The 15,994-nt window shown below is 40.8% G+C and overlaps 1 protein-coding gene across 1 annotated transcript; it reads right to left on the bottom strand.

Annotated features, from left to right (window-relative positions):
- Positions 1-11,451: 11,451 nt before the first annotated feature.
- LOC101128800 (NADH dehydrogenase [ubiquinone] 1 beta subcomplex subunit 4-like) lies at positions 11,452-11,907 on the bottom strand. Its single transcript, XM_055384238.2, has one exon. The coding sequence runs from the start codon at positions 11,874-11,876 to the stop codon at positions 11,487-11,489; it is 390 nt and encodes a 129-aa protein (XP_055240213.2). The 5' UTR covers positions 11,877-11,907; the 3' UTR covers positions 11,452-11,486.
- Between the last annotated feature and the right edge of the window lie 4,087 nt (positions 11,908-15,994).

Here is a 15,994-nt window from a genome sequence, read left to right as displayed (position 1 = left end):
CTCTCATTAAAAAGGTGTCTTAAATATATAAATGTGTAAGGTTAGCAGAGAGAAAGGACGAGTAGAACCAAAGTCAGGCAAGCAAGTTTTATTGTCCTGCTGGGCTGTTCCTTGATAGGCAGAGGAGGCAGCCTCACTTACAGACTACAGCAGGGCTTTATAGGGCGAGGAACTGGGTCGGGGTGTGGGGACTGAGTTGGGGATACAGATGTCCTAACTGCATCCTGGAGATGTTTTTTTGCCAGCTTTGTTATGCAAGGTAGGCAGGTGTTCTGACCGCATCCTGGAACCATCTGCCACTTCAGCTGAAGTATTTTGAACAAACAGTTACTGGAAAGGTCAGTGCGTGGGGGGTCTACTTCTAGCCTCGGGAGAGCTGTGTGGGGTGTCACAAAGGTTTGTATTGGAAGACTTATGGGAAAGGAGGCGAACAGTCTAGTTGGATTGACCCTAACAAAATGTACCTCTCTGTCTTGGTAGAGATCATGAAACATTAAAGTATATTTTTAACAGTTAAGGATGTTGCAGTGCCGGCTATCATGATTCAGAACATAACTTTATTAATATGGATGTGTGTCATAATAAATCTGAATCAATATAACTTCAGAATTGTTTTCCTCAAAATATATGCCTTTATTGATTTTAAAAGCCCAGAATAACTTGTTCTTATCATTTGGGTGACCTTACACAAAACCCTACATTATTGAGCACTCTTGTGAATGTTTTAAATACATTGTCTTTAAAAACAGAAGCTTTAAAAAGAGAAGCCTTTTTAAAAACGTGTGTAAACTACCTAAATTTTGAGTGCCTTCTATTAAAATATACCTGTCACAGCAAATAATGATGAAAAGTTATTTTAACTGTAATATTACATTTTGTTTCTAAGCAAATAAAGTAATCCAATATTTTATTTTGATATACTAGCAAAATAACCTTAGTTTTAATTCTGAAGGGCGCTAGTAGTACTACTGTGTTGCCATTGCTATGGGCATAAGGAACGTTTATCTAAATAAGGCAGAAGAAAACAGAAAAATACATGACAGGTTGGCAAACATTTTCCCTTAAAATGTAGAAACTGTACTCAGTTTGGCTGCTTCAACCATTAGATTAAAATATGTATATACACATATATGTGTCTATATATACATAATGTGTTTCCAATATGTTCAATTTTCATACATTTTCATTTCTTGAGTTTCTCTATATTTAAACATCTCACTGAATTGACACCATGGTAGCACCTTATATTGTAACTTTCTTTCTCTTTCTTTCTTTCTTTCTTTCTTTCTTTCTTTCTTTCTTTCTTTTTTCTTTCTTTCTTTCTTTCCTTCCTTCCTTCCTTCCTTCCTTCCTTCCTTCCTTCCTTCCTTCCTTCCTTCCTTCTTTCTCTCTTCCTTCCTTCCTTTCATTCTTCTTCTTTTTTTTCTTTTTTTATGAAATCTTGCTCTGTTGTCCAGTCTGGAGTGCAGTGGTGCAACCTCGGCTCACTGCAACCTCTGCCTCCCCAGTTCAAGCAATTCTCCTGCCTCACCCTCCTTAGTAACTGGGACTACAGGAACATTTTTTGTGTTTTTAGTAGAGACAGGGTTTCACGTGTTAGTCAGGATGGTTTCCATCTCCTGACCTCATGATCCCCCCAACTCGGCCTCCCAAAGTGCTCCGATTACAGGCGTGAGCCACCGCACCTGGCGGTAACTGCATTTCTTAGTAACTTACCTTTTCATTGGAAAATGTTCAAAATTTTGGTTTGTAAAAAACTTCATGTTGATTGATTTTTCTTATAATATGAAGTTGAACAGAATAAACCTATGAAATCTTTTCCCTGAAGAGTTAAGTTCACTGTTATATTTTTTAACTGATCTGTTTGATATGCATAAAATAAGAGCTTTCTAAAATTAATTGAATTTTCCATTGAAAGTAAAAATTAATTTACCTTATTTTTAAACCTACCTTTTAAATCACACTCACATATTGAACACTGCAATGTGTCAAGCTGTATATCAAACACATTACATATTTGTAAATGTGTTCTTTGTGGTTATTCTAAACCAAAATAAATTTTGCAGTTTCCCATTGACAACATATATTAATAGATATGTTGTATATCAGAGAGAAAATGTCATGAGTATCTTTTAAAATATTTGAAAGTAATTTATTTTCATTAAAGCAAACAATATAAACTAGACAAATTAGAATATTGCTGTGTCCTAAAAAATAACAGTTAGTTATTAATTCAATTAATAAGAATGCCTCAGTAACAGTGTAGAGTGATTACTGAATATGTAAGTAACTAAAAAAAGAAATAATAAAAGTGGTGAATATATTACATGCCACATACTTCCTTGTTAACTTTGGCATTGTTCTCTTGATAATTTTTACTTCAGATGTATTCCAATACATATTAGAGTCTAATCACATATTTAACTTTCACCAAATTTAGAAAGTATACATCTCAAAAAGAGACATTAATACCACCCAAGTGGTTAAGTCTTAATTCCCTGAAATGGATAAATTGAGAATGAATATAATGCTCATGGAAATCTTAAGTCAAGTAGCATAAAATTTCAAATCAAAATCACATAAGAAGTATATACATAAATACAAGGGTTGATAAGCCATTGATTTTTTTCTGGGACAGTCTCATGTGTCTTTACATGGGCCTACAAGGGCTGTATAGTGTATCGATTAAGCCCCTGCCTTTCTCTGAACCCCATCCCTATCTCTACTGTCAACTATTTCATCTCCTGAAGCAGAAGATGAATGAATGAAGCAAAGATTTTACCTCTACTTCGATTTTTTTCATCCAAAATCAAGAAGAGCTGCTTCAACAAAACATTTGCTAATGCCTCTTTTCTTGATTTTTTTAATTCACTGGATTTTTTATTTTGAAACTCCCTAATTTTTAACATTATATTTTATGTATAGTACATGCTTATTATTAATGGATTGCATATTTTCAAATTTACCAACTCACTAAAATTTAATTGTAACCACCAAATCCATCCTCCTAGTGCTCTTGTGGACATTACAAACATGCCAGTTGAGTTGCAGTGAAAGAGTTGAGTTGTCAATGCTCATGTTTCCAGCTGAGGTTGAACAAGGCCATGCTGTCTTCCTGTTTCAGCTCTCACACTGTAAAAAAAATTCCTTTTTGTGTTATAGATAGTGCCATGTTTTTTTTCCACAATTTTGTGCTTTGTGTTGTTGATTTCGCCCCAAGCGCAGTGCTGAAGTCTTGCCTAGAAGTCTAGAAATCCAAGAAGGTGAGGCTAGTGAAAGTGGAAAATTTCCCTTGTACCCTCGCAGGGCATGCAGTGGGGGCGTGGCTCGCTTCCTCAGTGCTCCGTTGCTCGAACCTCTAAGGAAGCATACAGACAGGCAGGCTGTGGGGCTCCGACCCTACGGCTGTGGCTAGGGGTGAATATTTAAAGCTGAAGCCCCAGTGGGTGTGTGTTACAGGGTGCTCTTTTAGTTTAGCTGTCCATAGGCAGCTTGTGCTACACAGCCCAATTAGACCCCTGCCTTATCGCAAAGACAGAGTCCTTTCTGTATCCCAGTGCTCTTGCCTTGGTGTACTTAAATAACTGGATCACACGTGGGCTTAGAGAATGAGTGCAAGGTTTTATTGAGTAGAAGTAGCTCTCAGCAGATGGGGGAGCCAGAAAGGAGATGATTTTCCTCTGGAGTTGGGCCACTCAGTGGCCTGGGCTCTCCTCCGGCTGCTCTGGCCAAACTCTGCCTTATTCCACAGGTCGATGGCCTGCAGGCATAATGGCATCTGTTGTGTGTTCTTCTGCTGGCATGCTACCCTTGATGTCCAGCTGCTTGTGTCTTCTTCCACTGATCTGCTTCTCTCAACATCCAGCTGTTTGTGTGTGTGCCCCCTAGGGTCTCAGGTTTTTATAGGAAAAGGATGGGGGCATGGTGGGCCAGAGTGGTCTTGGGAAATGCAACATTTGGGCATGAAGGCGGGAGTGCCTATCCTCACCTAGGTCCATGGGCACAGGTCTAGGGTGGAGCCCTCACCAGGGGCCTCCCTTTCTCCTCCCCACCCTTCTCTGCCCCTCTTGCTTATCATTTCTTCCCTCTGATAAAGTATATCTAATTGCTGTTAGACTATGGACAATGACTGGTCTTAGCTGCTTGCTATTGACAGGGGGCATTATTTTGGGGGAAAACAGCAGTCAGACTCCTCCCAGAGGTCTATCTAAGGGTTCCTAGCAAAGGGGGGCCATCGTCCGAGGCTTGGGTTGCCTTTTCAGAGTTTGATGCTTCTTAGGCATGAGAGAAAAAAAGTTTCATAAGGTTAAGTTTGCGTCATAAGGTTAAGTTGCATGTGTATTATATGAGGAAAGAATTTAGTACCAAAGATTACAGAGATAAGAAGTAAAATATACTAACAACAACATTGTACCCCGAGCTGTCTCACCCTAGTGAAATAAATTAAACCTTGTATGGGAGCAGTTAAACTTTAGAAGAGAGATAACTATTCTTGCCATATCTTTAGCAGTTAATAGGAGTACCCTGGGAATTTGGGGGTTTGTGGGCTTGCACAGTGGCCATTAAAGCTTCTGTCTTTTTCTTGTGTCTCCTTGTCCCTATTGTAGAAGGCCGAGGTGGCCACTTTCAGGAGGTCCTCTAATGTACTATCTGGTCCCAGGGCCCACTTCTGCAACTTCCTCCTGATGTCAGGAGTTGCCTGAGTAATAAATTTATCCTTTAGGATTAGCTATCCCTCAGCTGAATCAGGAGATAGAGAGGTATGCTTTACTAATGCCTGTCTTTGCCTTTATAGGAAGGCAGTGGGATTTTCATCAAATCCCTGGTTGATAATGGACAACTTAGTATAACTGAGAGGCTTGGTCTTAGCCCTAGGTAAGCCCTCCATAATGTACACCTGAAAGCGTCTCCTTTTCCAGTCTTCCATCTCGTCATTTGGATCCCATTTAGGGTCATTCATTGGTACTGCTTCTCTTCTAGTTGAATACTAATTGCCCCCTTTCCTGATGCTCCATGTGATACAAAGCTCATCCCCAAATCTGTCTCCTGCTTGCAGAGCAGCCAGTTTCTCTCTGTCTGTCAGGGTCTGATTCAAAAGTAACATAACCTCTCTCCAGGATAGTTCAAATATTTGGGTACAATTCTGGAAAACCTCTATATATCAGGGTCATCTGAAAACTTTCCAAGATCCCCCTTAATTTGCTTTAAGTCCTGTAGGGAGGAGGGGACCTGGACTTTACTGGGCCCAGATTCACTGGGCATCTGTTGGAGGGGCAAGAGTGAGATTGGGGCTTGTTTGGGGTGAGGTTTTCTAGAAGGGAGCAAGTGAGAGGCTGAAGCTGGACAGGGAGGTCCTGGTGGACATGGAGGAGCAGGACTGGAGGGAGATGGCTCCTCTGCTGAGAATGCCTCTGGGATTTGTATCTTTAATTCACTGGGCTTGCCCCTTGCAGCCTTCCCTAAGACAACAAACAGGAGGGCTGGATCAACCCTACATTGTCGGCAAAGGGCTGAATTGCCTTGCAAGGTATAGAAAGCCTGCACATATGGGCCTCAGACCATCTGTCCTCACGTCTACAGAAAGGTTCCAATTGCCGGATGATATCAAAATGGATGGTTCTTTCCTGAGGGCAAGCCAGTTCTTCCAGTAAATCATAATTTGGCCAAATCTTTGTGCAGAGGGCTATGAGGTGCTTTTCCTCCAGATTCGGAGGGTCAAAGCAGTCCTAATAGTTCAGGACACACTCCAGAGGAGTATAAGCTGTGGGTGGTGAAGAGAACTGGTGGCCCATTCTGAAAGACAGGGAATAGACGTGTCCCTCACTCCCTTCCTTCTTTCAGTGAAAAACTCAGGATGTGATGGAGAGAGAAAGCGAGCATCCTCCCTTCCCCTTCTACCTCTTGTCCATGAGCCCCGGTGACCTTGGCAGGTGCCAGCCATAAGTACCAATGCAGTATGTACCCATGAAGCAGGGAAAATCTGGAGAATAGGAATCAACCACCCTCACCCATGCTTCCCTTTCTCCCTGTTAAGCAAATCTTGAATTCCCTGAGCCTGTTTATGCCATGAAGCCTGGCGTCCTTCAATGTGGTGGGGTTCAGTTGGCGGGAATTTGTCCTGCTCATTTACATTGTGCCTGTTTTCTGGCTTTGGATCCCTCAGACCTGGTTTTTCTTTCTAGGGCCTCTGCCTGAAGCTTGGAATCAAGTTTGGGAAGGAAAAGGTATTTCAGAGGCCCTTTGTGTCTGTGTAGAGTGTCTCAAATGTGCCCTGCTGAATTTGCAGTTCTCAGCCAGCAAGTGTCGTTCGTCCATTAACTGCCCTATCAGAAACAGAGCTGGGAGGGAGAGCCTTCTCACTTAAAAAAAGGAAAAAAAAAAAGAGAGAGAGAGAGAGAAAGAAAAATAGTTAAAGGGGCAAAAATCAGGGGATTCTGGGGGGAATCTTTTGCTTAGTGCAAGTGAGCCCCTCTAATCCTTATAACTTTCCCATCCTTCCCCTAGTTCAGACCAGGTTGAATTCTTTGGCCAAGGAAGGAAAGGTTCCATTGGCACAGCCAAGAAGCACCCTGTAGGGTCCTGGCTACTGCCTTGGCTTTCTCCCTCCCCCCTTGCGGCTGTTTGGCTGGACCTTTGCCTGCCTTGGGCACGCCCAGACACCCAAGCTGGGAGGGGGAAGGATAAGGAGAGGTGCCCTGAGCTGTATGTGCCTGCAGCTGTCAGTCGAGAAAGAGACATACATGGCACTTCTAGGAACAGCTGATCTGATTTGCACCTTTGGTGGCTGAGCAAATTTCTCATTTTACTTAGTAACATTGCCTCAGCTGGTAGCCAAACTCTTAATGTTATAAAGAAAGAGATAAGAGCCATTCCAAACTGTGAGAGAAAAGAGATGAAATTGGGGGTTTTGACCGGCCCAGTGAGGGCAGTTTAAAACTCCGTGAAGGGAAACAGAGCCTCTTCCCCACAGAAAAGAGAGAGAGGCAGCAGGGTTTGGGAAGAGAGGCAGACCCAACAGTTTTGCATTGCTCACACTCATCTACAGAGATCCCGAACAAGCCCCCAGTTGAAACAGAAGTTCTCTTGTCCCTTATCCCCCTTGCAGGGCATGCGATGGTGGTGTGACTCACTTCTTCAGTGCCCTTCTGCTCAAATCTCTAGGGGAGCATAAGGATGGGCAGGCTGTGGGGCTCTGACTCCACAGCAGTGTCTAGGGGTGAATGTTTAGAGCTGAAGCCCCAATGGGTGTGTGTTACAGAGTGCTCATTTAGTTTAGCCATCCATAGGTGGCTTGTGTTAGTCAGCTCAATTAGACCCCTTTTTTATCACAAGGACAGAGGGCCTTCTGTATCCCAAGGTTCTTGCTTTGGTGTACCGGAAGAATCAGATCACATGTGGGCTTGGAGAACGAGTGCAAGGTTTTATTGAGTAGAAGTAGCTCTCAGCAGATGGGGGAGCCAGAAGGGAGATGATATTCCCCTGGAGTCAGGTTGCTTGGCAGCCTGGACTCTCCTCTGACTGCCCTGGCCAAACTCTGCCTCGTTCCACTGGTCAATGGCCTGCCAATGTGCCAGCATCTGTTGTGTGCTCTTCTTCTGGCATGCTCCCCTTGATGTTCTCTCTTGATGTCCAGCCACTTGTGTCTTCCTCCACTGATCCGCTCCTCTAAATGTCCAGCTGCTTGAGTGTGTGCATGCTAGGGTCTCGAGTTTTTATAGGAATGGGATGGGGGCATAGTGGACCAGGGTGTTCTTGGGAAATATAACATTTGAGTGGGAAGGCAGGAGTGCCTGTCTTCACCTACATTTGTGATGGGGTGGAGCCCTCGCCATGGACCCACCTTCTCCTCCCAGCACTTCCCTGCCCCTCTTCCATATCACTAGGACTTCTTGAGAAAATAAGTGTGTTAGATATATGAGTTATATTGCTGCTGGTTGTGAGTTCAATGTTAATTAATCAAAATATATATTAAATAAGATGTCTAAACAGAGACACACATAAAACCAAGTTATGTATTGATCAGTTAACAAAACTGTTGTGAACAGAGGCTCACAGGAAGCTAACCCTATATTTTCCCTAGGAGAAATAATTCAGTACATGCTAATTTAACATTTATGATGACTTTATAAAATATAACTACCAAGAATAACAAGAATCAACTGTATATTATTTTATATATAACTATCTATATATGATACTTCTATTTACTTGACTTTCTAATTCTTTTTAAGTAATTAGTTCTTATGTCTTGTCTACTATCAATTCCTTTAATCATTTAATGTATTTGTTATTTTATTGTTGTGATTTTCTCTCATTATTATAAATATTTTTATATTTAAATTTGTATCTATTTAGAATATTTTATGCAATGTCTCGTCTCTTTGTCTAGTCTTCATAGGAAGAAACTCCACTGACAGCTAACCCCATCTGATTTTCATATGGAGCCAGAGTCCATGGGTAAAACAATAATATGCCGTGTCTACAATCAGGTTCCAGTTATATACAGCTATGCATACTGAATTTGAAGACCAGGGGATAGATCCTAAAGGAAACTGCTGAACAATGAAGTTCATAACACAAAAAGTGCCAAAAGTGAGGAAAGATGTGCCTGATCTTTAGTATATTTATGGTGTAAGAGACCAGAGAATTTAAATAGAGTGTAGATATTTACTTAAATCAACTCCAACTCGAGCTTCTGTCAAAGAACATTCCTATGTGGCCTACAAAAGAGATGTGTGTGAAGTAAAATGGAAAGAATGGAGATTTTAGAGGTTCTGGAAATTCTTTGGTGAGACCCTCCTAGTGCCATGTAATAAAATAGTAAGAACTAAATCATTAGGGTGCATCCGTTTGTTAGGCGCCTGCTGTGAAGCACTTTAGATCCTCATGCAGCCTCCTTTTGTTCTAACCACCACGACCATGATCAGCCTATTCTTGGCACTGATCAGCACCAAGAAGGTGCATCTGACAATACCTCAGCCTTTTACTTCCCACTCCAGACTTTCTTTTGATGTTTTTAAAAGAAAAGCCAGAGCCTGACAGTAGTAAAGTGGTGAAAACATATTTTTCTATTGCAGCAGGGGAAAAGAGACCTCATTATAAAACTGGGCTCAATTCTGAATGCAGCATGGACAAGTGGGGATTTATAGCCAATAAGCAGACTGGGGGTCAGGGGATAGAAAGTTACTAAGTGGAAACATCAGGAAAATTTCTAGCTAAACCGATCTAACATAATTCTTGCTGAAGGCAAGTGAGGGTAATTAGGTATCACCTGGGGGATGCTGGAGGATGAGAAACCCAGTAAGATACTGAGAGTGATCAGATATTAATGGTGCGGGGGTTCTTACTAAACTGACTTAGCAGAATTCTTCCTCTTGAGTATAAGGCCCAACGACAGAGACTAGTCAAAGCAGGGATGAGAGAAGCCTGGCTAGAGTTTGGAGAGAGTCATTGTCAATATAAATTTTCAGGACACCTTGGGACCCTGTTTAGCACCCATGTTTTTCAACCCAGAAATATGGGGAGACATAGAAGTCTGTCTGTGGGCTTAGCATTTCACCAATGAGAAACAGGAGCTAATGGGTATATTTACCATTCCATTTCTCCACACCTTCCATCACTGGACTATTCTGATATATAGCTTGTGTACTATATTGACTTCTCAGAAGAAGATCCTAAGTGGCTAAGAATCAGTCATCCCTAATGGCCTCAAATCGGCTCTCTGTCTTTGCCTGTGATTTTCTTTGTCCTCACGTTTGCTTCCTTGGATTGAACACCTAATGAAGTAGTAGCAAATAAAATATTTGCCTGAGAGTTGGCTTTCTAAGAATCACAGGTAAGATACTCAGTTCGAACTTTTGTTGTTGCTGTCACAAGTTGCAGAACATTCAAACCAGAAATGCCCGGTGGTATGCAAGTTTCAGAAATGACTCAATTCAGGGCAGAAACATTATCAGCAGGATGTGATTTCTATCCAATTCTTGCTTGTTTTGCAATGTCTTGTCTTTATTCTGAAGCTTCGTTTAACAACAAACTGATAGTGTTTATGTAGTTCTTGAATTCCAGGTCTCAGAGCAAAATTAAGTGACCTTTTCACATAACATACTGCCAATGTATTTTTAATGTAATTGTCCTGATTGAGTCATATTTCTATCAAATTACCAAATACTTTTGTAATATTAGCTTAAGATACGTTCTCATTCCTTGCGTTAGAGATGGTGTCAGCTTGACTTGAACTTTAATGGCCTGAAAGTGAGAGCAATGGTGTTTCACCAGACGGAAATTGAAGTTTGGTCGTAAGAAGAGGTCTGAGTGGCTGCTGCAAAGTCAACATTTGTTATCCACATAGGACACAAGCTGTTGTGTTATAAAATACCATCAGAGATAGAATAGGCATTTTCCTACTTCAAACTTCTAAATCAGAAGCATCTAGGAACATAGCTGTAATTGGTGAAGCACAGAAATAAAAAGACATTTCTAGGCGAATCAAAATCAGAGGAAGTCGTTGTCATTGTGTGCATGGTTGAACAAAAGCATCAGGGAGCCCAGCAGAGTGATGCATTAAAGAAATAAGAAAAGCAACGTCTGCCAGCAGTCAAGATAGGTATCTGAAGCAGCAGTTGAAACAGATGTGAAGTAGAGGCAATGCCATGAATGTCAGTTGTGTGTTTTAGTGGGTCCCATTGACTCTCGGAGATTAGAAAAAAAGAAAAAAAAAATGAGCTTAAATTTTTGTTGTTTGGAAAGTGAAAGCTATTGAGTTAGTGGATTTGAGCATAAACTGCTAAATAGCCTATCTATAATATCACCAGATTGAATTCATCAATTCAATTTGATGAAGTTTAGTAAAGCCTTAGTTTTCAATTATCTTTATTTTATATTAATTCATACTAATTTACATTTTAAGTTTTCTTCTTTTTTTGGAGTTTGGATCTCAGATTTCTACTTATCTATAATCATGAGAAAATTATTTTGTTTCTACCTCAGTTTCTACATTTCTAGTAATAGCTATTTTATAAGATTGCTTAGTTAAGAGAAAGTGCTCTGGAGGCCATCTACCTGCAATCAAATATCAACTCTACTAGTTATATGATATTCAATGCCTTATTCTCAAATTCTCAGTTTTTTCTTTCATAAAATAGGGATAATTAAAGTATTTACTTTGTAGGTTAAAGAATTCAGTAAATTAATTTTTGTGAACTTATTAAAAGAGTGCCTGGCATACATAGGTACTACAGCATTGCTTGAAAATAATCAATCTGTGTTTGCTTCTATTCATCATAAGTTAATATAAATTGGAAAGTTAAATCAAACCACCGCCGTTTAAAAATATACTAATTAATTAGGGAAATTCATTATAGATACAATTTTTGTCACTTATACTCACCTGTGTACTATAGAGAACCCTGGAGAGTAATATTTCTTTTCTTTTTTTATTAATAGTCAATTTATTTATGCAGGGATACATATAGTCATCATTGCCAGACTTAATATGAAAGGTGAAATGTTCGATCCAATTTTCCTTCCTGGATAAGTTTTTCTTTCCTATCCCTCTCAGTTTTGATAATATAATAAATGAAGATGAGGGGCCCAAATCCACACAGAGCTCCCATGAGTGAGTTTTTAGGAGTGGGTCTGAAATTAGGATAGACATTTGTTGTTCTTGCATAGGCCCAACGAATCAAGGCAGGATTTTCGATGAGCCCTCGACGGTTGGGATCGCTGTACTGAAGCAGGTACTCTCGTTTCAGCCGGGCTCTTATGGCCAACCGCTCGGCTTGCACCCGCCGGGTTTCCAGAGATATGTTGTATTCGGCTGGGTCGAGGGTCTCAGGCGGAGTGGCCAGGCTCGACGGCTTATACTTTGGGAATGACATCTTGGCGACCCAGGGCACAGTTGCACCTGCACGATTCTGAGGCCCTTAGAAATATATAATATTTCTATTATATAACATTTAAGATCAGGCAGAAATAACTGTTAAGTTAATTTAGGCTAACAATCAAGATACTACTGTGTATTGTGAAATGAATATGTCTCTGTAATAGAGAAAAATATTAGATTTGTGATAGATGTCTACAAATTGAAGAATTCAGTAGTGATTGGCAATTCTAGGGAGACAAATTCAATTCAATATAAGTTTTATCTTCTTTAAGAAGTGAGTGTCCAGTGCTGGAATGGGTCTCCTTAACAGGTCACGAGCTTGCCCTCATTAAAGGTAAGAAAATATGTTCTACATTTTTTATAGCTTTTATTGTAGAGTCCATTCAAAAATCTGTTGGCGAATGGGTTCAATACAGTTTTTAATCTTTTCTATCCCAGAATAATATGATACATGTCCATTTCCTTCAAATTTAAAGAAGTCATACCTTTTCAAGAGAAACCAAAATGAAGCCAAATAACTATGTTTACTAAAAGAATTGAATCTAAACCTAATCCTTATGGATTCATGTCACAGCAAGCTCCCTTCTGCTTTTTTTTTTTTTTTAATTTTTGAGTGATCTGAACTCCAGTGTAAGGCAAAGGAAGCATTTAGAGATTTTAAAAAGACAGCTGTGTCAGTTAAATCCTGCTACTTACCAGTGAAGACTTTTCCTTCTTATGCTTTGCTGAATTCCTAAACATGCCTCACATTACACTGCTGTAGTGATTTAAACCTGTTTCTCTGTGACATGCAAGTAAGAAAAGCCCTTTATTTTTTCTTTAAACTAAGCTCCTTATGGGGTGAAAAAGCTCCCACAGTTTTAATTTTCTTGTCTTCGTTTACATAGAGTCATAATCTGCCTGCACACTTGTACGTGTCACATGGCTTGCAGAAATAGAAAGATGATAAAAGCAGCTTTATGTTGAGCCACTAACCAGTAATTTCAATGAAATATCATGAAAACCTCCTTTTCTGTTGCTTTTACTTATCCTATCAAATTTTGTGTTGAAGATCTGGTGACAATAATTTACAAATAGATATGAAATATTAAATAAATAAAATATACTTATCCATTAAAATGATTAGTAACATCCAAATACATGAATAATTTTAGCAAGATATCAGCCTCAGCAACAATAACCAAAAACAATTATAAGAAAATTACAAAAGTGAAAAACATGAAGGGCTGTAGGGGAAAAAAAGTAACATATTTTCTCACCCATCACTAGGTTCACAGCTCAGACTTCTATTAAGAAAAGACAAATTAGAGAGTTTCCAAGATGGCTGAATAGGAACACCTCCAGTCTACAGCTCTCAGTGTAAGTGACGCAGAAGATGGGTGATTTCTGCACTTCCAACTGAGGTACCAGGTTCATCTCACTGGGGCTTGTCGGAGAGTGGGTGCAGGACAGTAGGTGCAGCCCATGGAGAATGAGCAGAAGCAGGGTAAGGCATCACCTCACCCGGGAAGTGCAAGGGGTCAGGGAATTCCTTTTCCTAGCCAAGGGAAGCTGTGACAGATGGCACCTGGAAAATCAGGTCACTCCCACCCTAATACTGTGCTTTTCCAACAGTCTTAGCGAATGGCACATCAGGAGATTATATCCCACGCCTGGCTTGGAGGGTCCCACACCCATGGAGCCTCCCTCATTGCTATCACAGCAGTCTGAGATGGAACTGCAAGGCAGCAGCAAGACTGGATGAGGGGTGTCCACCATTGCTGACGCTTGAGTAGGTAAACAAAGCAGCCAGGAAGTTGAACTGGGTGGAGCCCACCGCAGCTCAAGGAGGCCTGCCTGCCTCTGTAGACTCCACCTCTGGGGGCAGGGCATAGCTGAAGAACAGGCAGCAGAAACTTCTGCAGACTTAAACGTCCCTCTCCGACAGCTGTGAAGAGAGTAGTGGTTCTCCCAGCTCGGAGTTTGAGATCTGAGAATGGACAGACTGCTTCCTCAAGTGGGTCCCTGACCCCTGAGTAGCCTAACTGGGAGGCACCTCCCAGTAGGGGCAGACTGACACCTCATACGGCTGGGTGCCCCTCTGAGATGAAGATTCCAGAGGAACGATCAGGCAACAACATTTGCCATTCTGCAATATTCACAGTTCTGCAGCCTCTGTTGGTGATACCCAGGCAAACAGGGTCTGGAGTGGACCTCCAGCAAACTCCAACAGACCTGCAGCTGAGGGTCCTGACTGTTAGAAGGAAAACTAACAAACAGAAAGGACACCTACACCAAAACTCCATCTGTACGTCACCATCATCAAAGACCAAGGTAGATAAAACCACAAAGATGGGGAGAAACCAGAGCAGAAAAGCTGAAAATTCTAAAAATCAGAATGCCTCTTCCCCTCCAAAGGAACGCAGCTCCTTGCCAGCAATGGAACAAAGCTGGACAGAGAATGACTTTGACGAGTTGAGAGAAAAAGGCTTCAGATGATCAGTAATAACAAACTTCTCTGAGCTAAAGGAGGATGTTCAAACCCATCACAAAGAAGCTAAAAACCTTGAAAAAAGATTAGACGAATGGCTAACTAGAGTAAGCAGCATAGAGAAGACCTTAAATGACCTGATGGAGCTGAAAAGCATGACATGAGAAGTACGTGACACATGCACATGCTTCAGTAGCCGAATCAATCAACTGGAAGAAAGGGTATCAGTGATTGAAGATCAAATGAATGAAATGAAGCGAGAAGACAAGTTTAGAGAAAAAAGAATAAAAAGAAATGAACAAAGCCTCCAAGAAATATGGGAATATGTGAAAAAACCAAATCTACGTCTGATTGGTGTACCTGAAAGTGACGGGGAGAATGGAACCAAGTTGGAAAACACTCTGCAGGATATTATCCAGGAGAACTTCCCCACCTAGCAAGGGAGGCCAACATTCAAATTCAGGAAGTACAGAGAACGCCACAAAGATACTCCTCGAGAAGAGCAACTCCAAGACAAATAATTGTCAGATTCACCAAAGTTGAAATGAAGGAAAAAATGTTAAGGGCAGCCAGAGAGAAAGTTCGGGTTACCCACAAAGGGAAGCCCATCACACTAACAGCGGATGTCTCAGCAGAAACTCTACAAACCAGAAGACAGTGGGGGCCAATACTCAACATTCTTAAAGAAAAGAATTTTCAACCCAGAATTTCATATCCAGCCAAACTAAGCTTCATAAGTGAAGGAGAAATAAAATACTTTACAGACAAGCAAATGCTGAGAGATTTTGTCACCACCAGGCCTGCCTTACAAGAGCTCCTGAAGGAAGCAGTAAACATGGAAAGGAACAACCGGTACCAGCCACTGCAAAAACATGCCAAATTGTAAAGACCATCGATGCTAGGAAGAAACCGCATCAAACTAATAAGCAAAAAAACCAGCTAACATCATAATGACAGGATCAAATTCACACATAAAAATATTAACCTTAAATGTAAATGGGTTAATGCTCCAATTAAAAGACACAGACTGGCAAATTGGATAAAGAGTCAAGACCCATCAGTGTGCTGTATTCAGGAGACACATCTCACATGCAGAGACACACATAGGCTCAAAATAAAGAGATGGAGGAAAATCTACCAAGCAAGTGGAAAACACAAAAAAGCAGGGGTTGCAATCCTAGTCTCTGATAAAACAGACTTTAAACCAACAAAGATCAAAAGAGACAAAGAAGGCCATTACATAATGGTAAAAGGATCAATTCACCAAGAAGAGCTAACTATCCTAAGTATATATGCACCTAATATAGGAGCACCCAGATTCATAAAGCAAGTCCTTAGAGACCTACAAAGAGACTTAAACTCCCACACAATAATAATGGGAGACTTTAACATTCCACTGTCAACATTGGACAGATCAACAAGACAGAAAGTTAACAAGGATATCCAAGACTTGAACTCAGCTCTGCACCTAGTGGACCTAATATACATCTACAGAACTCTCCACCCCAAATTGACAGAATATACATTCTTCTCAGCACCACATCACACTTATTCCAAAACTGACCGCATAGTCGGAAGTAAAAGCACTCCTCAGCAAATGGAAAAGAACAGAAATTATAACAAACTGTCTCTCAGACCACAAT

This window comes from Gorilla gorilla, chromosome 3, assembly GCF_029281585.2.
Source record: "Gorilla gorilla gorilla isolate KB3781 chromosome 3, NHGRI_mGorGor1-v2.1_pri, whole genome shotgun sequence".
Taxonomy (NCBI): Eukaryota; Metazoa; Chordata; class Mammalia; order Primates; family Hominidae; genus Gorilla; species Gorilla gorilla.
This window is presented reverse-complemented; position numbering and strand designations above follow the sequence as displayed.